Below are 23,595 nucleotides of genomic sequence, written 5' to 3' on the forward strand. Positions count from 1 at the left end.
TAGTACTGTACGTGAGCAACACCGCGCTTTGCGGCGCCGCCACATAAAGTGGCTCCAGGAGCACAGGATGCATCTGCCTCTCACTGACCACCAATGAAAGAGGTGCCCCTTCCGGAAGAGCAGCGGGGCCGGATAAAGGACCTCAGGGGGCTGCATGCGGCCTGCAGGCCATAGTTTGGGGACCCCTGTTCTTTTTTTTTTTTTTCTGAAGCTGGAAACGGGGAGAGACAGTCAGACAGACTCCCGCATGCGCCCGACCGGGATCCACCCGGCACGCCCACCAGGGGCAACGCTCTGCCCACCAGGGGGCGATGCTCTGCCCCTCCGGGGCGTCGCTCTGCCGCAACCAGAGCCACTCTAGTGCCTGGGGCAGAGGCCAAGGAGCCATCCCCAGCGCCCGGGCCATCTTTGCTCCAATGGAGCCTTGGCTGTGGGAGGGGAAGAGAGAGACAGAGAGGAAGGGTGGGGGTGGAGAAGCAAATGGGCACTTCTCCTATGTGCCCTGGCCGGGAATCGAACCCGGGTCCCCCACACGCCAGGCTGACGCTCTACCGCTGAGCCAACCAGCCAGGGCCGGGGACCCCTGTTCTTTACTATCAGGGTCGGTGATACTGGCCCGGCACTGGTAACATGTGATAGTGTAGGCTTTATAAACTCATCACTCAACTTGCCTTTGTGTAAGATAAGTTTTGGTAAATACTATCAGTCTTCATCTGGTAAATATTTTCGATATCAGAAAAGCCCTGATATCTTACTATTAGCCACGATTCTAGTTTCCTGCAACTTTCTAATGGGCACACCTTATTCTACAGAAGTTATATAGTTTTATGTGAAGATGGAGATTCCTAACATCAATGTCAAGATGATTCAAATAGAAACCATTTACTTTGAAACTTTTAGCCTGTTGTAGTACCCAATTCTCATGTAAGTGGGAGTATTTTGTACCATTTAAATTTTAAAAACTACGGTAAGCAGGTTCAAATTTCATGTCTACTAGTTAATTGTACAATGCTTTGAGACTCTAGTATAAAGTTTTAAATATAGCAAGTAAAACCTAAATATGAATAATGATTCCCTCAAATTTTAACAGTGTTCTCCCATTGATTGGAGTCAGCAAAGGAGAAATTCACAGGAGGTTCTGCCTGAAGGGACTCTACAAATCTGGTCTGTTCTGCTTTGTTTATAGATGAGGGAACTAATACATACAATTTGCCAAAGGTCACACAGCTGCTTACAGTGAACAGTGCTGAAGCCACTGTGGAAAGCAGTACAGAATTACTTCAAAAGATTAAAAATGGAACTGCCTTATGACCCAGAAACTCCACTTCTGGATATATATCCAAAGAGACCCAAAAACCTTAATTTGAGTGAATATAAGCACCCCTATGTTCATTGTAGCATTATTTACAATAACCAAGATTTGGAAGCAGTCCAAGTGCCCATCAGTAAATGAGTGGATTAAAAAAATAAGCTGTGATACATTTAAACAATGGAATACCACTCAGCCATAAAAAAGAAGGAAATCTTAAGCTATTGCAACTTCATGGCTGGACCTAGAGAATATTATGCTAAGTGAAATAAACCAGAGATCGACAAGTACCATTTGATTTCACTTACATATGGAAGCTAATGAACACAAACTAACAAACAAAATAGACACAGGCTCATAGACAACAGATTGACAACTGTCAGAGGGCAGGCGAGTTGTGCGGTGGGATGAAGAAGGTGAAGGGATTAAGCAAGGAAATAAAAACTTCACAGACAATAATGGTGATTACCGGAAGGAAAGGGGGGGAGGTAGAAGAGGGTAAAGTGGGGGATAAAAGGTGATGAAAGGAGACTTGCCTTTGGATGATGAACGCACAATACAATGTACAGAAGATGTGTTATAGAATTGTACACTGAAACTTGCATAATTTTATTAATGTCACCCCAATAAATTCAATTAAAAAAAAGAAAAAAAGAAAAAGAAAAAAGAGTGGACGGTGCTGGTCCTAGAAGGAAAGTATGCATGCTCCTGTGTAGACCTCATTTCACTTTTTCCCAGGCTGACATCTTACCATGAACAACTCAGTGATAATTTACAAAATATATAATGATAATTTCCTGGATAAGGTATTAATAGTCAAATCATAGATTTTCTTAAATTCATTAAATGGCTTAATGTAGCTAATAAAGACTAATATTTATTGAGCTCTTAGTGTGTACCCAGCACTGAACTCTGGGTCTATATTCATTACCTGTCTGAATTTTCCCAACAACCTCATGAGGCAGGAATCATTCTATATGAGTAAATTCAGGCATAGAGAAATAAATAGCTGTACAAAATCACACCACAGCTACTATGTGGTCTAGCTTGGACTGCAACACAGGTCTGATTTTTTAAGCTTGCTCTTTTAACCAGAAATCAATACATTCTTCCTTCCGATTAGGCTTTTCTGGCCGTCTATTTGAAAATGTACTTTTAATACATAGTAATTTGGAGGTATCTCTACTTTTTAAAAACTTTTATTTTATTGAATTTAGAGAGAGAGGTAGGGAGAGATACAGCAACATCAATATGGTCCTGTATGTGCCCTGACCAGGGATTGAACCAACAACCTCTGCGTTTTGAAACGATGCTATAACCAACCAAGCTATCCAGCTAGAGCTAGAGGCACATGTACTTCTTACATCTTTGTAAGAAAATTAGAAAATGTATCTCTGCATATTTCTTGCTTCTTTCCTTAATTTAAAGTGGGCTTCTTTGTACTTACAAAAAAAATACAGAGTTGAATGGAATACTATCTTGAGTCCTTTGAATTTAGAATTTCTATCAGTGCATGTCATGTCACTGCTACTAAGCTTTCCGTGTCCTCTGTCTCATGGAGGCAGAGCTAAAGTCCTTACAAAACCAACAGCAAGGCTGCTGGCAATCTGTACCTCCCCTTCGTTGGCTTAACACTCTGACCTTACTTCCTATTTTTCCTCTCAGGCTTCTGTTTACTGTTCCCTCCACCTCTACTAGACTTTTGCCCAAATGTTACCCTTTCCTTAGGTTTCCCTGACCATCATATTTATAGCTGAAAACTCAGCCCCCAGTTCAGTACATCCTGCCCCTCTCTGTTACCATCTCTATTTTATTTGTTGACTAACTCTCCCTAAGAGAGTGAAGGCTTCCTTATGTATTTCACTCATGTAGCCCTAGTAGACGAGAGCCTGTCTTAAAGAAGGGGCTCAAGAAATATTTGCTAAATGAATTGTATGATAAGCTATAGCTCTTAGATATGTGCCTTTTCTTCAGCCTCAATGTGTAAAACACATTCTGAGCACCCTCACTTTGTAATGGCCTCTCACAGATCGATTGCCCACAGGGTATTGGTTAACCCCTATTTGCTGGTGAGAAGTAATTTGTCTCTTCTTCTACTCTGTGTTCTTGGTAGTCTCTAGGATTTCAAAAGGGGTAGTTTCCAGTTCCTTAAAGGTCCCTCAGTGATTTAGAAGTGATCTATACTTTTACTTTAAAACAGGACTATCATGATAGCCTTAAAGGCATAAGAAACAAAGACAATTAGTAAAATTGTCAATATATGTGCTTTTAAGTGGTGAAATATCAAATGGCAGATTTCACCCGTTTGTGATGGCCATTTGGGTGTTTACAAAAACTCTTTTTCTTTCAAATGTTGTCTAAGAAGGCCAGTGTAAAGCAAAAGCCCTGGGATGGGAGGGAGGGTCACAGATCCCTGGCTGTAAAATGAGCAGACTGAAGATCTCCAGGCTTCATCAAGCTCCAAATGTCTGAAAAGCTCTTGGAGATAAAGCGACGGAAACTTCTATACTTTATGTTTAGGATTACAACTGATTTAATCCACCAAGAATGATTATCAATTATTTAGATAAATAAACTTGATTGTTTCATGGTTATTTTTTCTGGTTAAATTGAAATAGTTTTCATATCACCAACATATAAAAATATAAAAATAAAAATATAGACAGTATCTAAGGACTCTTATAAACTTAAATGACCTTCATAATAACTACACTTAACTCTGATTCATTAAGGGATTAATTACACAGGTTGTGAACATGTAAGCCCCCTGTAGCTCTCTTTCCATTTTTGAATAAGGGCAAAGAATTTGAAACGTTCAAATTGTAGTTTGTGACTTGTTTACAAGCTCCAGGACAATATAACCAAAGGCTAAAACGAGTTTTTGACACCATGTGGAGGTTCCTATTTTGAGTGCTATCCTGTCCACCTTCATTAATTTGAACTGAGAATTACCAGTACTGTATGCACAGTCTATTAATTTCAATTCAAATAATTGCATGTGTTAATATTTCATCAGTATGACTGTATGATAAAATACATGCTTTTAAAAAGCTATAAAAATATATTGATCAGTTAAATCATACCAGCCTATGAGAATTTACATGTGTATTTTTCCAAATTTCAAATTAGTATTAGGGCAGCATTTTATGCGTTAGGCACCAGTGTGCCCAGTATCACTGACCTCTGTAGCCAGAGAAAGTGGGACACTGCCAGATTCTCTGGGTGTTAAGATGTATCACAAATTTAAATTCTGGCATTCCTAACTAAAATCTCAAGAACATAACACCTTAGTAAACAGAAAAATTAAACTTCTAAGACACCAAAAAACTAGATCTTTTCTATTAAAAAAAATTTTTTTTACAAATATCACAACCCTTTATTTTTCCTGAGCTTTTATTACAGTTTCAGCATGATTTGATCAAGAATATCCCAACATGAGTAGGAATAGAATCAAAGTGCATGATTTAGCGGTGTCTCATTCTCATTGTTAGCTACTGGGATTTCAAATCTGGATGGCTAGGTCCTAAACTGGACAAAGTGCGTCGTAGAGGGGCTCCATCTTTTTGGTAGGTAGTGAAAACCCAGAAAGGTATTTCTGAGGCTTTATTTCTTTGGCCATTAGTACCGCGAGGACAACTGCCCTGAGAAGGCCCGATAAGTAGGCTTTGCAGTATGCTAGGGGATCGCGCTCCTAGGGCAAGCCTGCACCTCCCGAGCCCTGCAGCTGGGGTTGTGGGCGAGACAAAAGAAAGGTTCTGCCTTCGCTTTCTCCCAATTTAACATCCAGGTCGCAGGCAGGACTTAGAAAATTAAACCAAATATTAAGCGTAATAAAATGCCCTGAGCGTAATAATTGCTAATTTGTGTTGTACAAGTCAAAACAAATAAAATTTTTATAAGGAATTTTAAACAAATAGCTGGCTGGGTCAAATCTCAGATGGAAAGCGGAGGATTCGAGTTGAAATTGAGGACTGAAAGCATCTGGATAAAAGCAGACTCCACGTTGGAAAGGAAAAGAGCAAAACGAGCAACGCAACCAAAGAACTAGAAAGGCCAATAGGTGTTGCAGTCGGACGGTTTAAGTGAAAAGCGGTCGGCTTTTCCTCCATTTGTTCAGTGCCAATCCGGCGCGACCTGCGCCACACTCCCCACCTCCCCGCCCCGAGTTCGGCCGGGGGCGGGGAGGTAAGTACGGTAATGGGCGGGGCAGAGCGCGGGCGCGCTCCGGCTCCCCTCCTGCGCAGAGCTCCCGTCAGCACAGGGGGCGGGGCGGCTATATTACGTGCGCGGCACCGCCCCAGCGAGAGGACGTTGCGTGCTCGCTCGCGCCAGGCGAGTCTCCGCGTCTCTCGCACGAACTCCGTGAAAGGAATTGGCGCCGTTCGACACCAGGCGGGTCCGCTCTGCAGCAGGAACCCACCTTCAGCCGCAGCCGCAGCCGCCGCCCGGGACGAATAGCAGCCGCAGCAGCCGCCACTAGTGGCCGAGTGAGCGGAGCCGAGTTTGAGCCAGTGCCTAGCGGTAAATTGGGGCCCTCACCATGAGTTCCTCCCCTGTTAATGTAAAAAAGCTGAAGGTTTCGGAGCTGAAAGAGGAGCTTAAGAAGCGGCGTCTTTCCGACAAGGGCCTCAAGGCCGACCTCATGGAGCGACTCCAGGCCGCGCTGGACGACGAGGTGGCCGGGGGCCGCCCCGCCATGGAGCCTGGGAACGGCAGCCTAGACCTGGGCGGGGATTCCGCCGGGCGCTCGGGAGCAGGCCTCGAGCAGGAGGCCGCGACCGGCGGCGACGAGGAGGAGGAGGAAGAGGAAGAGGAGGAAGGGATCGCCGCCCTGGATGGCGACCAGATGGAGGTAGGCGAGGAGGAGGAGGCCGCCTCGGAGGACGAGAACGGCGACGACCAGGGTTTCCAGGAAGGGGAGGATGAGCTCGGCGAGGAGGAGGAAGGCGCGGGCGACGAGAACGGGCACGGGGAGCAGCAGGCTCAACCGCCGACGACGCCGCAGCAACAGCCCCAACAGCAGCGTGGGGCCGCCAAGGAGGCCGCGGGGAAGAGCAGCGGCCCCACCTCGCTTTTCGCGGTGACGGTGGCGCCGCCCGGGGCCAGGCAGGGCCAGCAACAGTCGGGAGGTAAGAAGAAGGTGGAAGGCGGCGGAGGCGGCGGTCGCCCCGGGGCTCCGGCGGCGGGTGAGTGCTGCGTTGTAACGTCGTGCGCGGCGGGAGGCCCGCGCGGGTGGGAGCCGTGCCTAGGCCTGCCGGAGCCCCGTGGGGGGAGGAGCCGGGCGGGGGCCGCAGCGAGGGTGGCGGGGGAGGAGGGGCGCAGGGAATCCCGGATTAGCCGGGAGGCCTGGGGATCGGTGTGTGTGACGGTGGTGGCAGCGCCTCCATTATGTGGTTTGAGAACCAGGGGGAGCTGCAGCTGCCGCTGGGAGGAGGAGTCGCGGGCGGCGGGGGGTGCCCCGGCGGCCCGCGGTGGCGCCGGCGCGGTGCGGGCACATGTCTGGGGGGGGGGGGGGGGAGGGAGGGGAGAGGCCCGAGGGCCCGGGCGGGCGCGCTTTGGCGGCTCCGGGCCGCGGTATTGTGCGAGGAGCGTAGGGGCTCGCGTGACGTCACTTCCGGCGGGAGGGGCCGGGCGGGGAGAGCGCGGCGGAAAATCAGTACAATGCGGCCTCCGGGAGCGCGGGCCCGGGTGGGGGTGGGGGGAGGGGAAGGCAAGGCAGGGCGCGCGGGCCGGGCTGTTACCCTCCCCCTTCCTGAACTCTCCTCGGGATACACGTGGGCTCGGCCTCTGCGGCGCTATTTTTCATGAGATTTCTCGAATCTTCGAATACACTGGCAATATTTGTAGTGTGTTTAGACTGCGTCACTAAGACTACCCAAATTTCAAACCGATTGTTTGCATTCGTATTTGATTCTTAGATTGAAAACGCTTACAAAAACGAGCAAGGAAATTGTTTTTTTGAGCCTCGAAACAAAAGGGCTGTTTTTGTTGTGTTGTGGCGTGGCTTCTTAAATAGGGATGCTGTGTGTTGTAGGAGACGGCAAAACTGAGCAGAAAGGCGGGGATAAAAAAAGAGGTGTCAAACGACCTCGGGAAGACCATGGCCGTGGATATTTTGAGTACATTGAAGAGAACAAGTATAGCAGGTAGAGGATGATTACCCAGTGTTGCTTGTCACCCAATCTTGATTCTTTGGCGAAAGCTGTGTCAGGAGACAATACTGTCTTTCAGAGCCAAATCTCCTCAGCCACCTGTTGAAGAAGAAGATGAACACTTCGATGATACAGTGGTTTGTCTTGACACTTGTAAGTGAAGCTGCTTCGCTCCCTTTATCCCCCAATTAGCAAATGTGGTTTTTGTTTCCAGAATGTTAGCAAATGTAATGTAGTACGTTGAACTTAAGTGCAGAAAACTTAGCAGTAAAGCGGTTTTTAAAGGCAGGAAGATGGCTGTAATATTCAGGTTTTCGTAGCTTAATGTTTAGTTTAGCATCAGTTGTATTCTATTGATAACGTTTACAGGCTCTAGCAATATGGTTATATTTACATATGATTTGAAAGTTCTTTGTGCAAATACAAAATTAATGCTAATTTTTGGCTCGCTAATGAAAACATATAAGGTTACATATACGTCCTTTATAGGCTTTTTCAATACGGTAATTTCATATTTCTGTGAAACTATATTAAGTGAGCTATTTGGGTTAGTTACCTATTTATTAATGACTTTTCCCATTAGCACACAAGTATATTCCCTATACTAAAAGATTGTAATTTTACTTTCTCAATAACTGCTCTTCTGTTCTCAATTCCAGTTCAGTAGCTGCTGCTTTAACATAAGTTGATTTCTTCCAAAGACCTGAGGCAGCAGCAGTGAGCCATCACTGGCCACTAGCTTTCTTCAGCAGCGAATGGTATCAATGGCAGCGCTGTAAACACTACTACTTTACCCAGTTGGGTTGCAATTGAGTATGAGGAAGTATTGCAAACCTCTAAGTGGGCCATGGCTGTCAGAATTTAATTTTTATTACCAAAGAATTTGGTAGTTTAGTATGCATGGTTCTTTCAGTGTCAGAACAAAGAGTAGAAATAAATGATGGAAAAATGAGAGTTTAAGGTGTCAACCGGCCCTGTAGAGCCTAGAGAATTGAAGTTTAGATTCTGGTGCTTTTGAATACAAGTTTTTATTCTGATTACTAAGAGTGTTAACGTAAAACTCCTGATTTCTTACTGAGTACTCTTCAGATAGTTGAGATTGTGGAGTCTTTTAAAAAAATAGTTGATTTGAAAGACTGGTTAAGTTCAGTTTTATAAATGTAAACTACAGGTATTGGCAAGATACTGAAGCAGTGATTTGAAAAGGTGAAATTTATGAAATAGATTTTAGCTGGTCACCTAGGAGTATCATTTTGTTAAGTGCAATACTGGGTTTGAACACAGCTTATTGACTTAAATATTCTTATTCTATCAGTGATGGTCAGGAAATCTAAGAGCAAAGCTAGTGTAAGGGAAATTCCAAACTGTAGATTTAATTTTTTTTCTCATCAGTAGAAAAGAAAATAATTTTCTAACTTTAGCTCTCCCTCAAAAGTGCATGCTAATTGAGCCACTGACCCAAAAGTAGGTAGGTTAAAGACATTTGGATTTGGATAATCCCAGAAGTGGGTAATCCCCAATGGTTGAGTAACAGGAAAGTCTGGGGAAAGGAGACCTCAAGGTACTGCAACAGCATTAGACAGAGGTTTGTGTTCTGGAGATTAAGGCTGCCTTCTTCACAAGTTTTAGAAAAAAAATTTGGGATCTAGATCACCTGGTGTTTTAAAATTAGAAAGTACAGGATCATCAGCTCATACTCCTATGAAAATATATTTGGTCATGGCCTCTGTTCAGTTTTACTGTGGCACTGGTAAATTCTACCTGGTTCTGGCATGCTTCACTTTGATTTCCTGCTGTCCTCTACTGCTTGCCTCTAAGTCAAGGTAAAGAGCAGAGCAGGTATGTATTGATGTCACATTGTCTTATTTTATATATTTAAAGTACAAGTTAAACCTTGGTGCTTTTTAGTTTTATAGTTTACACTTTAGTTCATAATTTGGCAAGAGTGACTTGGTGGTGGGAGTGGGGCTTAATACTGAAAAATCAAATGCCATGTAAAGTGTTCTGTGCAACCTTTAGAAATATATGCAGAAATTTAATAACTAAGTTTTGTCTACATAGCAGATATATTTACATTGGATGTCAAAAGAAATGATATGGTGTTTGATTTAATTACAGATAATTGTGATCTACATTTTAAAATATCAAGAGATCGCCTCAGTGCTTCTTCCCTTACTATGGAGAGTTTTGCTTTTCTTTGGGCTGGAGGAAGGGCTTCTTACGGTGTGTCAAAAGGCAAAGTCTGTTTTGAAATGAAGGTAAATACAATTTTGTGTGTGGTGGTTGGTTGGTTTTTTAAAGAAACTTTGTTTTCTGTTTGCCTCACACTGTTAGGTGTCATTGGAACTTTTGTAAAGGTTGAACATGTTTATTGTTACCAGAATTTGTGATACACAACCAGCCTGTTTTGTATCAAGGGTACTCTCTCTTTTTTAAACAGGAATTTGAAAAGACCCACCAAGGGTTTTAAAATAGTTAGGTTCTTGGTTTTGTTCCAGAGAAAAAAGGTTCAGGATATGCTTATATTGATTTTAGGTTGAGTACTGCATATATAATTTTCAAATAGTTAACTGTTAACTTTAAATGTGAATTAACGAAGTACTTAAAACTATTTCAAGTTATCAACCCTTATATCAGTGTAAGTTCTTGAGTGGGTGATTTTTGTATTAGTAGCCAGAGAAGAGTTTGTTATAGTTAGCTTATGGCACAAATGAAAATAAGCCAGGGTTTAAGGCTTTTATCTTTTGTTTTACATTTTAATCGTTTATGATTTGACTTTCAGGTTACAGAGAAGATCCCAGTAAGGCATTTATATACAAAAGATATTGACATACATGAAGTTCGGATTGGTTGGTCTCTAACCACAAGTGGAATGTTACTTGGTAAAGTTTCAATTTGAGTACTATGTGCTCCTGAGTGTTTAGGGTCTGATTTCAGTATTTAGAGTGGAAGGCATTCCAAACCTTTTGCTTGTTTTTATCTAATTCTTTTAATAGTATTTTTTTTTTTTTTTCTTTTTCTTTTTCTTTCATTTTTCTGAAGCTGGAAACAGGGAGAGACAGTCAGACAGACTCCCGCATGCGCCCGACCGGGATCTACCCGGCACGCCTACCAGGGGCGACGCTCTGCCCACCAGGGGGCGATGCTCTGCCCATCCTGGGCGTCGCCATGTTGCGACCAGAGCTACTCTAGCGCCTGAGGCAGAGGCCACAGAGCCATCCCCAGCGCCCGGGCCATCTTTGCTCCAATGGAGCCTTGGCTGTGGGAGGGGAAGAGAGAGACAGAGAGGAAAGCGCGGCGGAGGGGTGGAGAAGCAAATGGGCGCTTCTCCTGTGTGCCCTGGCCGGGAATCGAACCCGGGTCCTCCGCACGCTAGGCTGACGCTCTACCGCTGAGCCAACCGGCCAGGGCTTTTAATAGTATTTTAAATGAGATGAATGTTACCACATAGTAGACACAGGTAGAATTGTAGTTTTTGTTCTTATATGGTTGTTTTTTTGAGCAGTGGTTAAGATAGAATGTTATCCCTGTTAATGCAATTTGTCAACTAGTTCCATAATCCACCTAGCTCTCATTGATTGTATATCTAATTGTATATCAAGTACAAAGTTAGTGTAAGTTGTAAGAATATTAGGTATATATACTCATTTCTTTTAAACCTTGAATATTTAAATATGTTGGTCATTGGACTGTTTTGGAAAAATCAATATCATGGTAGTTAATTCTTTCCTTAGGTGAAGAAGACTTTTCTTATGGGTATTCTCTAAAAGGAATAAAAACATGCAGCTGTGAGACTGAAGAGTATGGAGAAAAGTTTGATGAAAATGATGTGATTACATGTTTTGCTGTAAGTCATAGCTATATTTTTAGGTATAAATGGGAAGTTGTAGGTGGGGAATGTTTTACCGATATCAGCATTCACTACTAAGATTCATTTTGATTAAAAACTACTTAACATCAAGTTGACCTGAAAAATATAGTCTTATTTTCCAAGACAATATTTATTGTTTCCACCTTTGGATAGAGGTGGGACCAGAAAGCTCTTAATATTGAAGCTAAATGTTTTCTTCAGGATAAGTTTCACTCCTAATTTAAATTTTGAAATGTTTTAGAAGTCTTATAGGAAGCAAATTAAAACTTCTCTCCACCCTATTAACAGAACTTTGAAAGTGATGAAATAGAACTTTCCTATGCAAAGAATGGACAGGATCTTGGCGTAGCCTTCAAAATCAGTAAAGAAGTTCTTGCTGGACGGCCACTCTTTCCACATGTTCTCTGCCACAACTGTGCTGTTGAATTTAATTTTGGTCAGAAGGAAAAGCCATATTTTCCAATACCTGAAGACTATGCTTTCATCCAGAATGTCCCCTTGGAAGACCGAGTTAGAGGTCCAAAGGGGCCTGAAGAGAAGAAAGATTGTGAAGTAAGTGGTTTTCTAAGCATTTGAACATTGCTTTTGCTTGGGCAAAAATGACAGTAGAGCTAGATGATTGGTCTGTTTCATTTTCTTTGTTGCCACTCTTCTCTGTAATATTTCTCTTAGCTATCTGTTAAATTTTTCACAAACACATATTACCTTGTTATAGTGCTATGAACATTTACATAGTAGAAGTGGGTTTTGTGTCTCTTTAAAAAAAAAAAAAGCTTGGGTAGTGGAGGTCACAGGTTCCAGACCCTGAGTTCGCTGGCTTGAGCCCAAAGGTTACTGGCTCAGCTTGAGTCACTCCCAATCAAGGCACGTATGAGAAGCAATCAATGAACAACTAAAAGAAATGTAACTACCAGTTGATGTTTTTCATCTCTCTATCTTGCTAAAAAAATAAAAATAAAGTGGGTTTTGTGTTAACAGTTCTTAAATTATTAGGTGGATTCTGATGATTAGTGAAATAACATTTCATTGTAGGTGGTTATGATGATTGGCTTGCCAGGAGCTGGGAAAACTACTTGGGTTACTAAACATGCAGCAGAAAATCCTGGTAAATACAACATTCTTGGAACAAATACCATAATGGATAAAATGATGGTAAGTATAATGTTTAGTGCATGACCTCAGTATTTTAAAAAGCTAAGAAGGTCTATACCTAAGTAATCCTTTTACCTGTTTTCTGTACTCATTTTTTAAAGCATTTTAGAGGAGTTTGGGCCAAAATGGTTATTGAGTGTGGTGAGCTCTTTATCTGTAGGGTAAGCTGCTTTCTAAATGATAGGCTTGTCTTTTCTTAAAGAGTCTTTTGAATTTTTACTATCCAGCTGCTAAAAAGATTGAATAGCATAGGGTCTTAGTTTTATGGTGACTCCCCTTTTTTGTAGTAGTAGTGGGAAAAGACAATACTTAAATTTTAGAATGTTGCCTGTTTTACATATATAGAGATATAAGCTGATGTTAAGTTAAGCTTAGCTTGAGATTCATAGGTTCAAAGAAAATTTTTTAAATTTAAAAAACAGGTGGCAGGTTTTAAGAAGCAAATGGCAGATACTGGAAAACTGAACACACTGCTGCAGAGAGCCCCACAATGTCTTGGAAAGTTTATTGAGATTGCTGCCCGGAAGAAGCGAAATTTCATTCTGGATCAGGTAAGCTGTAGCTCTGAAATTGAAAAAAATAACAATTTGGTTTGGGTTTGGTGGAGAATTAATAAATCAACTTTTTTTTCCCTCTAAGACAAATGTGTCTGCTGCTGCCCAGAGGAGGAAAATGTGCCTGTTTGCCGGCTTCCAACGAAAAGCTGTTGTAGTTTGCCCAAAGGATGAAGAATACAAGCAGAGAACACAGAAGAAAGCAGAAGTAGAAGGAAAAGACTTACCAGAACATGCAGTTCTCAAAATGAAAGGCATGGAATTAAATTCTATATTTATGTTAAATCTTTAAGTGATTTTTATCTGTAAACTTCAGTTAACATTTTCTGCTTTTCTGCTAGTAATATTGTTTCAGGAGTTACACGAACTGTTTATAAATATGTTCGGCTTATTACTATATTTAGGAAAATATGTTAGTAAACTAGGAATCGGCATGGTGTAGTGTGTGTTGAAAAACAAAGCCATTCAAAAATTATAGGTTAAAGGATTGTGAATGTGTGTTAACCTCACTTTATTCCTTGTAGGAAACTTTACACTGCCAGAGGTAGCTGAGTGTTTTGATGAAATAACCTATGTCGAGCTTCAGAAGGAGGAAGCCCAAAAACTTTTGGAGCAGTATAAGGAAGAAAGCAAAAAGGCTCTTCCCCCAGAAAAGAAGCAGAACACTGGTTCAAAGAAGAGCAATAAAAATAAGAGTGGCAAGAACCAGTTTAACAGAGGTGGTGGCCATAGAGGACGTGGGGGATTTAATATGCGAGGTGGAAATTTCCGAGGAGGAGGCAAGTTAATATTGAGTATACTGTTGATTTGGTTCAAGATCGAAACAAGTGGGAATCTTGTAATGTGGGTCTACATGTTCCTTAGCTGAATTCATGTTGGAAATGGGATCCTCAGGTTGATTATAGCTCTTCTGGTTAAAGTTTTAATGTGATTTGGGTAGTATACACACCTAGATTATGTGACTGGTTACATTAAATGGTACTTTTGTCTTGAAACATTTAGTTTTCACCTAAAATAAAGGAATGGTCCATAAGAACCCTAAGTTACATGTATAAAGGAGGTACAACACATAAACTATAAAATATCTCATTTTTAGCTCCCGGGAATCGTGGTGGATATAACAGGAGGGGCAACATGCCACAGAGAGGTGGTGGTGGAAGCGGAAGTGGTGGAATTGGCTACCCATACCCTCGTGGCCCTGTCTTTAGCAGCCGAGGTGGATATTCAAACAGAGGGGGGAACTACAACAGAGGTGGAATGCCCAACAGAGGGAACTACAACCAGGTAATGATTTATGATCCCTGCAGGCACTGATTACATGTAAATTAGTCTTAGAAGAGTAAGTTTATGCTGCATAGCCTCAGTAAGAATTCTAAGGAACACAGTGTGAATACATTTACATCAGAAAAACCAGTGATGGTAGTCAAACAAGTTTACTTATTTAAGTTTGATTTGCAGGCACACTGACTAGCAACAAACTGTCAATTTCTGTGTTGTGCCCCTCAGCCCTCCCATGTACAAACCCTTCTTAGAAGTGCTATGAGTTCTGAAAGATTTTTGTTTTTAAATTTTAGAACTTCAGAGGACGAGGAAACAATCGTGGCTATAAAAATCAATCTCAGGGCTACAACCAGTGGCAGCAGGGTGTAAGTAATTTCTTATGTGCTTTTATGTACATTAAACTGTATTTTGAGTTCATAAGAATCATTCTTCAAAAAGATCTTAATCCAGGGGTTAAAGTATTTGTGTTACAGGGCAATGTATGAATTGTGTTGAAGTCATAGCCGTAATCTTATCTTTTGAAGGCAAAATAGGTTGGAGTTTGTTGTAACTTAATATTTTTTTAATAAACTAATATTTTAATACATATGGTTCTTTTTATTACTAGCTTTAATTGTATAAACTAACCAAGTCCTGATGTGTTTCCTTTTATAATGTGCTTATTGATAATAATGGGCTATTAATACTAATTGAATGTGGTTTGATAGAAATCAGGTATGACAGGAATAAATTTGTTTCCAGCAATTACTCTTAGATTCATTGTCATTTCCTAAAAGCAGTTTGAGTGGCTTATTGATGTTTTTTCTTTAAAAAAAAAATTTTCTCTTACAGCAATTCTGGGGTCAGAAGCCATGGAGTCAGCATTATCACCAAGGATATTATTGAATACCCAAATAAAACGAACTGATACATATTTCTCCAAAACCTTCACAAGAAGTCGACTGTTTTCTTTAGTAGGCTAACTTTTTAAACATTCCACAAGAGGAAGTGCCTGCGGGTTCCTTTTTTAGAAGCTTTGTGGGTTGATTTTTTTTCTTTTCTTTTTTGTACATTTTTAATTGCAGTTTTAAAGTGAATCGTAAGAGAACCTCAGCATTGTGCACGATAAGAGAATGTGTCAGTATTTCAGGGTTCTACATTTTATCTGTAAAATGTGACTTTTTTTTTTTTATCACAACAAAAGTAAAATGTTGCTTTGTACCTGGTGTCTTTTATTAAGAATTTACTCCCCCCATTTCTCAGAGATAACAGTCGGGAGTCATTGTCACAATATAATAGAAATGTTAGCAACCAGATTCATGTAAGGACTAAGTGGTCCTCATGAATTGCATAAGACTCTGTATTGCTCATATTACACTCCATCCTCTCTGTAGTTTGCTGAGTAGTGGAGGGGGTAAGCTAAACAGTAGTTTCTGACAATAACTGGGAAGGCTTTTCTTTTTAAATAACAATGGGATTGGCATAATTGAATTAAGATAAAACTTGGATCCAAGATAGAGAAGATGGAGTGTATGTAGAAGGGCTGTTAAAAATGTAAAACTTGGTTGCATTATTTGTGGAGGCTCAAACTTGTGAAGGTTAAATACCATAATTTTTCCATTTGTTCTGCATTTTGATTCTGAAAAGAAAGCTGGCTTTGCCCATTTCTTATTAAAATAACTTGTTGTAAATCCAGTTGTCTAATGGGATCTATATGAAGTTAGCTATGTCTGTATGCCCTTCTCCCACAATACTGTATAACTAGTGTGCTTGTAGTAGTTAACTCCACCATCTTTGTAAGCTAATGCAATTGTGAGTCACCCATTTATATCTTAATTTTTAATCATGTCAGTTCTTGAATGGGTATCTCCTTAGCCTGCTGATTTCTTTTTCTTTCTAAAGAAAGTGGGTGGAGAAATTAATTTAGACGTTTGTTTGCAATAAAAAGAATTCATTTTACTCTTGTTTTGGGATTCTCGCCATCAAGGTTCAAAATCCCTTTTTAAAACTCCCAAGAGGAGAAAACTTTTGTGTGCTTTCTGGACAGCTTATCCTTTACTCTGTACTTGGAACATTTAGGTTTTCAAAACTTAAATGTATACTGACAGTTGACTTATGAAGTAAAGTTGAATTCTTCCCCTCCCCTGCAGATGACTTAACATTTAATGAGGGGAAAAAGGTAATGGCTGGGAGAAGTTAACACTCAGTTTATCGTCTTTACAAAATGCTAATGGCTGTCCTCATCTGATACCTTATATGCATATATAATACATGAAAGTCTGGGAATAGATGCTTTTAGAAGCCATCATGCAAGCCAGTCATTGATTTCACTACTACACAACACTGCTAACTTAACTGTAGTTATGTGATTACATTAGATCCCCTAACTAATTTTATTGGGTTTGCACAGAACACTTAATCTTCTAAAGGACCCTCTAAAGAGTCAAACTGTAGAACTAAAATTTTAGTCCAGTGTTTTGTTGTTTAGGTTGCTTCTGGTAAGTTTAGGTTTGTTTGATTGCTTAGATTTTTGTTTTAGTCACTTCAAATCAGATTTGTAACATACTAGGATTTTATTTTTTGCTATAAGCTGAGCTGGAGTTGAGTTTTAGGTGTTGGTGTGAAGGGTAGTCTCAGTTGAGATATTTTTGGAACAGGGTTAATCACCAAAGTATGTCTTTAGCAATTAGCTTACTGTGGGTAGTCACTAGCATGATCTGCTTTGCAGTATATATTATTACTAGGGTTGCATAGACTTAATTTAAACCCAGGGGGGGAAATTCAAACTTTGTTGCTAATCACAATGTTCAGGTTTCCTAAATGTTTAGGTAAAGCCTTTTAAAAATCTTGAATATACCTTCTAGTTTAAAATTGCTTTTTAAGGAAAAATATAATTATATTCTAATTATAGTGGAAGTATAATGGCCAGAGTGACAGGCACTATTTGATAGACTGTCATGCTTGTGTAGTCCAGAACTTTTGGGAAGAGAGATGGGGTAGAGAAAAATGCTGTCCAGGAAACAAATTTTTAAGGAGTCTCAAGATCATAATCAATGTCTCAGGTTATATGAAAAATAAACTTTAGTTTATATAAAATATTCAAAACGGAGTGTACCAAATAACAAGCAAAAGAGAGGCCATTGCCAAATTTAGCATAGGAAGATGGGAATGAGAAACGGTTTACTCATTCTTCCCTTGCCTACCTCTCTTGGAAAACAAAATAAAAAAGGTATAGTGCTGAACAAAGATCCCAAGTATACCTGGAGAAAGCTCACCTGTGAGATTGCTGTTGGTTTAAGGGATGCTTTTCACTAGAAAGGTCTACACATACCAACTCGAGTTGGATCAGATTGATCAACTACAGTAGTAATAAAACAATACAAAAGATTAATCAGGGAAAGAAAAAATGCAAAATAGAAATGATGAAGCAAATCCACTGACATGACTGACCTGACCATGCTTTGTTGCTGGTGGAGACACATCTTGTTACACAGGTCTAGTTGCTTTTTACACAGATCTAGCATTTAGTAGAGAGGGCTCTGGCTCTGACTGAGGACACTGTGTCCAGCTTCTGGCCTTCATACCCAACCAGCGAGGTGAAATCTTAAAAAGCACAAGTTAAATTGATTTGATGTTGAAATGACGAAAAATGTTAAATCCACAAAACAATAAGCTCCCATTTGCCTAGGATAGATCCTGTCTGAAAATTAGAAATACAAAACCAGGTGCCTAACCACTAGGGAAAAATTTTTAAAGCTTACAGACATTTTTCCTTGAAAAAGTACTTGGAAGTGTTCCAGGAATAGTAATGTCACCAACCTGGAGAGTTTGCATTCATGCACAGATTGTGTTCTGTATTTCATATTTGCCTCAGTTGAGGAAATTGACTTTTTAAAATAATGTAAATTGGCTTTTTTGACCTAGGATTATTTTTATAGTGGGTCCCACTTACACAAGTGAAAATGATGAAATATTTTAAGTTTTTAGCAGTATAGACCCCTCCTGCAAAGATCTGTCAATTTACAAGAGTAGATCGTACGTTTTTAAAAAGCCCAAACCAGGTTAAACTTGTACTAAAGAAGGCCTAAACTTCTATTATAGTCCAAGTCTTACTTTTTGATGTTAGTTTAGACATAAATGCACATCTGGAAAGCATAGTTAACAGTTTCCTTTTTACACACTCTAAAATGTCTTAAAAAGGATGGGATTTTTATAGCAGAGTAATTCTCTACTGCTCAACCCTCCAGAATAGTCACTGAAATATTCTGAGAGGATGGTCATGATAAATTTTTTTGAAATCGTTTGAATCTAACTTCAATCGATTTCTAGTACTCGTGAGAAAAACGCTGTACAAGTTTTAGCATTTTAGTAATCGTTAATAGAAACAAGAGTGTGGCCTGGCAGTCATCAAGTTTTAAGGAGCCATTAGTGCTTTGGGTAACAATCTGTCAACTGTCTTAGTTAACTAAACAGCAAATTGCATTTATTAGTCATGCAAACCACAGGATCTTCAAATCAGTAGTTGCCTAAACTTTAAAAATGGTTAAGCAATTAATACCCTTTTGATATGAAGATTCTTATTTGAATAATTTTTAAAATTGGATTTTCTTTTTGGCCCTGCCATGCCTCCACTTCCACAGTAAAACATGCAAGTGGCAGGGTTAGCCAGTGTAACATTTGGGTTTTTTATTTAGGGTGTTCTAATGCCCAAGTGTTTTTGGTTTTCTCTTAATCTAGTATTACTATTACAGGTACATAAAGAGCTTTAGGTAGGAGGGAATGGCTAACAAAGATTAACACACTGAGAAGTATAGACTCAAATCCTAGCCATTTGACTAAAAATACAGGTGATTGAATATGTTTAATTTGCTCAAGGACCTTCATTTAGTCTATAAGGGATAGATTGGAAAAATAAAAATGTTAACCTAGAATTACTCAATAAGTACAATGTTTCAGTATTCTGTAGACCAGCGGTTCTCAACCTGTGGGTCACGACCCCCGGGGTCGAACGACCAAAACATGGGTCGCCTAAAGCCATTTCCGCCAGGGTTGCGACCCACAGGTTGAGGACCGCTGATGTAGACAATCAGTAATTTTAGTTGTGATTGTAGATCCGGTGTTAGGGGAAGGAATGGATCAGATAACTGACAGGCCCGGGCCCCATAATGACTGGTTAGGTGAGATATTGGGACAAGGAACTTTAACCATGTGTTTACTTGTAATTACCTAGGAATATAATTTTTTTCTCCCTTTTCATGCCAAGATTCAGCATTAACTTGCAACTTGACAAGGAACAGGGGTTTTGCTTTTAAACAAAGCTGGAACTGTGGGTATGAGAAATCAACTATAGTCAAAGTAATGAGATATTTACAGCCTAGACAAATAGAGGAATGCACAGAAAGGTTCAGTTGTTGCACCAGTAAAGTCACAGTGCTGTGCCTACCAGTGGCAGCACAGCGGTTGCTCGTGAACGTGTCCAGCCTGAGAGTCTGGAGGATATGCTGAGATTACAGGCTGGAGAGTTCATAGCGCCTGATACACCTATTTGTGGCATGTTCTTTCCTGCCATTCCATGATCTTACAGGAAGTAAGATTAGTTTTGTCCAATTAAAACCTGTGTTTGCAAAGTACTTGAAGCATTGCCACAAATTACTACCAGCCAAAAAAAAAAAAAAAAAAATGCCACCAAAAACAGTGAAATGGCCAGTATAGACAATGAACTCAAATGGCAAAAACTCTAGTGGTAAGGCATGCAGAGAGGAGAGGAGATAAAAGCAGTACTTCGGAAAGACTGGCACTTACTTAAATGACAACTAACAGGTTAATTTTCAAGGTAGCTATGAGAGATTTTATCAGTTAAAGGAGATTACAAGAGTCATGGTTAAGTACAATATAAAAGGTTCCAACTTCACTATTTTTTTTTTAAAAGTAATAAAGCAAAAACTGTGCTGATTTGAATTTCATCTCCTTTTCCTTAGTCTGTCCATGTGAATGTGCTGTGTGGAAGAGTAAAAGGGCCCAACTAAATGTGTTCCAGTGATTCCAATAGGTATTCCAAATTAATTGCTGCTTGTACATTTAACACTTGTTACATTGGGCTTTCAGGATCACCTTAATCCACCTTAATTAAAATTCCCTTTATTTTGAAAAGATGGAGAAAGGGAGAAATTTGGTAATCAAATGGTAGGTTATATAACAGGAAAGATTCTGATTTTCCTTTGCATAACAAGTATTTGGTGTGGTGTGTTAGTAATTGACGGTCCTCTTGCATAGGTTTAAAGCTGTATATGCAAATAGAGCCCAGTCTTATTCTAATGTTTTAATTCCTTGTTTTAACTTTTTGCTAGACATTTGTTGTAATGTCCTCCCTACTGGTAGAGTTTAAATACAGTATTCTAATGCCCCCCAAAAAGGGGTTTAGCATACCCATGTTCTTAAGTTTCCCCAAAACTTTTTGCATCTATACTAAACAAATATTTTTATTAGCTTATATAAAAATTGGTAAGAATGACATCCTTTTGGGTAATTAAGTGATATTCTAGGAAGCAAAGTTAAATTATAAAGAGAAGGAATAATAAGGCTCAATGTAAGCTTTGCCAGTCCAGAATATAGAATGTCTTGTTGCCCTGAAGTTTAAAACTTAATAAGGAACTGAGAGGAAATTTATTTTTTCTACTTATATATTGCATAATTATTTTGGTGAAATGCTGATATGAAATGTAGCTCAATGAAATAGTTTTAATCAACTAAAAATCTAATGGCTTCTGAAGAGAAGACAATTTAGGTTTCATAGTAAAAGGTAGATTCATAACTACTTTTGTTCATTTCAGAAAAAATGAAATTTGCTTCCAAAATAAGCTTTGGATTTAGATAGTAAAACATTTCATTTCACATGACTCTTCCTCATGGAAAGAAAGGTTTCTGTGGAAATGCATCCTTTAAGAAACCAGTCCATTCAGATTGTTTACTTTGATCCCCTAAGGGCAGTTATTCCTAGAAAAAAGGTGGAACAGGTATCTGTTAAATTGATCTAAACCTTGAACGTGAACAGTACTTGCTCATAATGTCACTGATAGCTTTTTCAAGGTAGGAACTGCTTGGGGAGAAAGGCCTGATTCTAGAAAGGGAAGAGGAAGACAAATGCAGGGGTTGAAAAGACTTATTTACAACATATTAATCTGTAGTGCTCATGTTACAGACTTTGAAGTGCAATACTTTGAAAAATGCCTTCATAAGTTTTTCATCCCTAAAGCTTAACTTTTAAGAGAAAATTAAAGATGGAACTTAATGTGCAAAAGAAGTATAAGATAATAGTAGTTGGGTGGTAGAGGATATTGGTATATTATACTGACCTGATTTGATGAGTACTGGACCATATTTTAAGATGCTTCCAAGAATACTTTTATTTTAGAGGACCATTAAATCAATTACAACAATTGTTTTAATTTTTCTACTTTCCTCATTAAGGTTTTCTGCTTACCCAAAGCATAGTGTATACATTAACATGACTTTTAAAGGGGTGCCTTGACCCCCATCTGCAACAGATTTTTATCTAGGAATAGAGGATTCAAACCCTATTTGATCCCTAGCTCTGTGCTGAAAAGTGCATAAACAGGAATCCTGAATTTATTATATAGACCTCCTCGCATTATATAATCGAAGCAAAGGGAAGCCAGCGATGGAGTAGAGGTACGTAGACTAAAGAGATGCTTGCAAATCAAATGATAATAGGGATAGTCAAGATCTCTTGTTGCCTAGCTCGGTCAATATAAATCACAAGTGCAGAGAAAACCTAGTTAATTTTAAATTCCCAGAGGTCCTTTTATTGAAATGTAAAAGCAAATAGTCAAGGAAAAGCAAAGGGGAGGGGTGAGGGAAGGGGGAAATGCATAAAGCACTAGAAAGTTAAAATAGGTATGATAGATAAGCCACAAAAAGTCTTAAAAACTAATGACCACAATTCTATTTTAATCAGCTATTTAGCTGTTACCTACTGCTCTATCACCTAGTATGAAATTTCGGAATTCCTGCAACATGGAAGGATGTGGGGCAGCTGGAAGTGCAAGCGGGCTCGGAAGGTAGGTGACCCTCTCAGATTAAAATCAGAAGTGTGCGGATGAGAAGGGAATCTGATCTCTGTACCTTCGCTTGTGAAGTGAACATTTAGTACAACAAACATGGCGTTGGCTGTTTTTTGCCAGATACTTGGCTGAAATGTCAAGAGGGGTTCTTGACAATAAGAAACTTAGATTCTACTTGGAGCATAAGTCACTGACCAGTGCCACCTGCTAGAACATGAAACAGGAGTATAAGAACCTAAATAAGGTGTCTTAATCCTTAGAGGTTAGTGACCAAAAGATGGAAAATGTTACAGAGAGCCTGGTGGGATAGCTTGGTTGGTTGCAAAGGTTGCCAGTTTGATCCCTGGTCAGGGCACACACAGAAAACAAATCAGTGTTTCTGGCGCTCCCTTTTTCTCTAAATAAATTAAGGTTACAGAGAAGAGTAGGAAAAAGGTATTTGAAGTGAAATGAAAAAGTTGGAGCAGAGGCATGAACTCAGGTCATGGTGGTCCAGGGTGCATTAAAGATACAGTTGCTGGCCCTGGCCGGTTGGCTCAGTGGTAGAGCATCGGCCTGGTGTGCGGGAGTCCCGGGTTCGATTCCCAGCCAGGGCACACAGGAGAAGCACCCATCTGCTTTTCCACCCCTCCCCCTCTCCTTCCTCTCTGTCTCTTCCCCTCCGGCAGCCAAGGCTCCATTGGAGCAGGGTTGGCCCAGGCGCTGAGGATGGCTCTGGTTGCAACAGAGCAACGCCCCAGATGGGCAGAGCATCGCCCCCTGGTGGGCATGCGGGTGGATCCTGGTCGGGTGCATGCGGGAGTCTGTCTAACTGCCTCCCAGTTTCCAACTGCAGAAAAATACAAAAAAAAAAAAAGATACAGTTGCTTTGGACTTGAAGAAGTTGGATGGCAGAGTGGGAATGGATTGGAACCAGAAAGGGAAGTGTCAAGAGCTACTTGGACACTTTCTCAAAGGTGTCCAGTAGCAATGTGATAAAGGTCCTGGAGTACATTAAACATAGTCTTAATAATTCATTAATACTTTCATACATTTTAGTATCTTACTAGTTAAAATACAAAGTATTAACCATCATGTAAGCTTTGGAAATGACCTTTAAAAAGTAATCAACTAAATAAATGTTACAACTTCCTGTTTTTATCCAGGTCTCCAATTTATGAAATCATTCGGCTATGAAAAGGAAAGTCACCTTGTTGTTGGTGAAGGGCTTGGAAAG

At 40.1% G+C, this 23,595-nt stretch overlaps 1 protein-coding gene across 1 annotated transcript; it reads left to right on the forward strand.

Moving 5' to 3' along the window:
* Positions 1-5,609: 5,609 nt before the first annotated feature.
* HNRNPU (heterogeneous nuclear ribonucleoprotein U) lies at positions 5,610-16,257 on the forward strand. Its single transcript, XM_066381788.1, has 14 exons — positions 5,610-6,438; positions 7,344-7,455; positions 7,541-7,614; positions 9,580-9,719; positions 10,244-10,343; positions 11,196-11,308; positions 11,621-11,884; positions 12,365-12,484; positions 12,907-13,035; positions 13,124-13,292; positions 13,563-13,817; positions 14,135-14,322; positions 14,613-14,684; positions 15,151-16,257. Exons 1-14 carry the CDS (start codon positions 5,850-5,852, stop codon positions 15,202-15,204), a joined length of 2,379 nt encoding a protein of 792 aa, XP_066237885.1. The 5' UTR covers positions 5,610-5,849; the 3' UTR covers positions 15,205-16,257.
* Positions 16,258-23,595: the final 7,338 nt, after the last annotated feature.

The sequence above is a fragment of the Saccopteryx leptura genome, chromosome 1 (assembly GCF_036850995.1).
Source record: "Saccopteryx leptura isolate mSacLep1 chromosome 1, mSacLep1_pri_phased_curated, whole genome shotgun sequence".
NCBI lineage: Eukaryota > Metazoa > Chordata > Mammalia > Chiroptera > Emballonuridae > Saccopteryx > Saccopteryx leptura.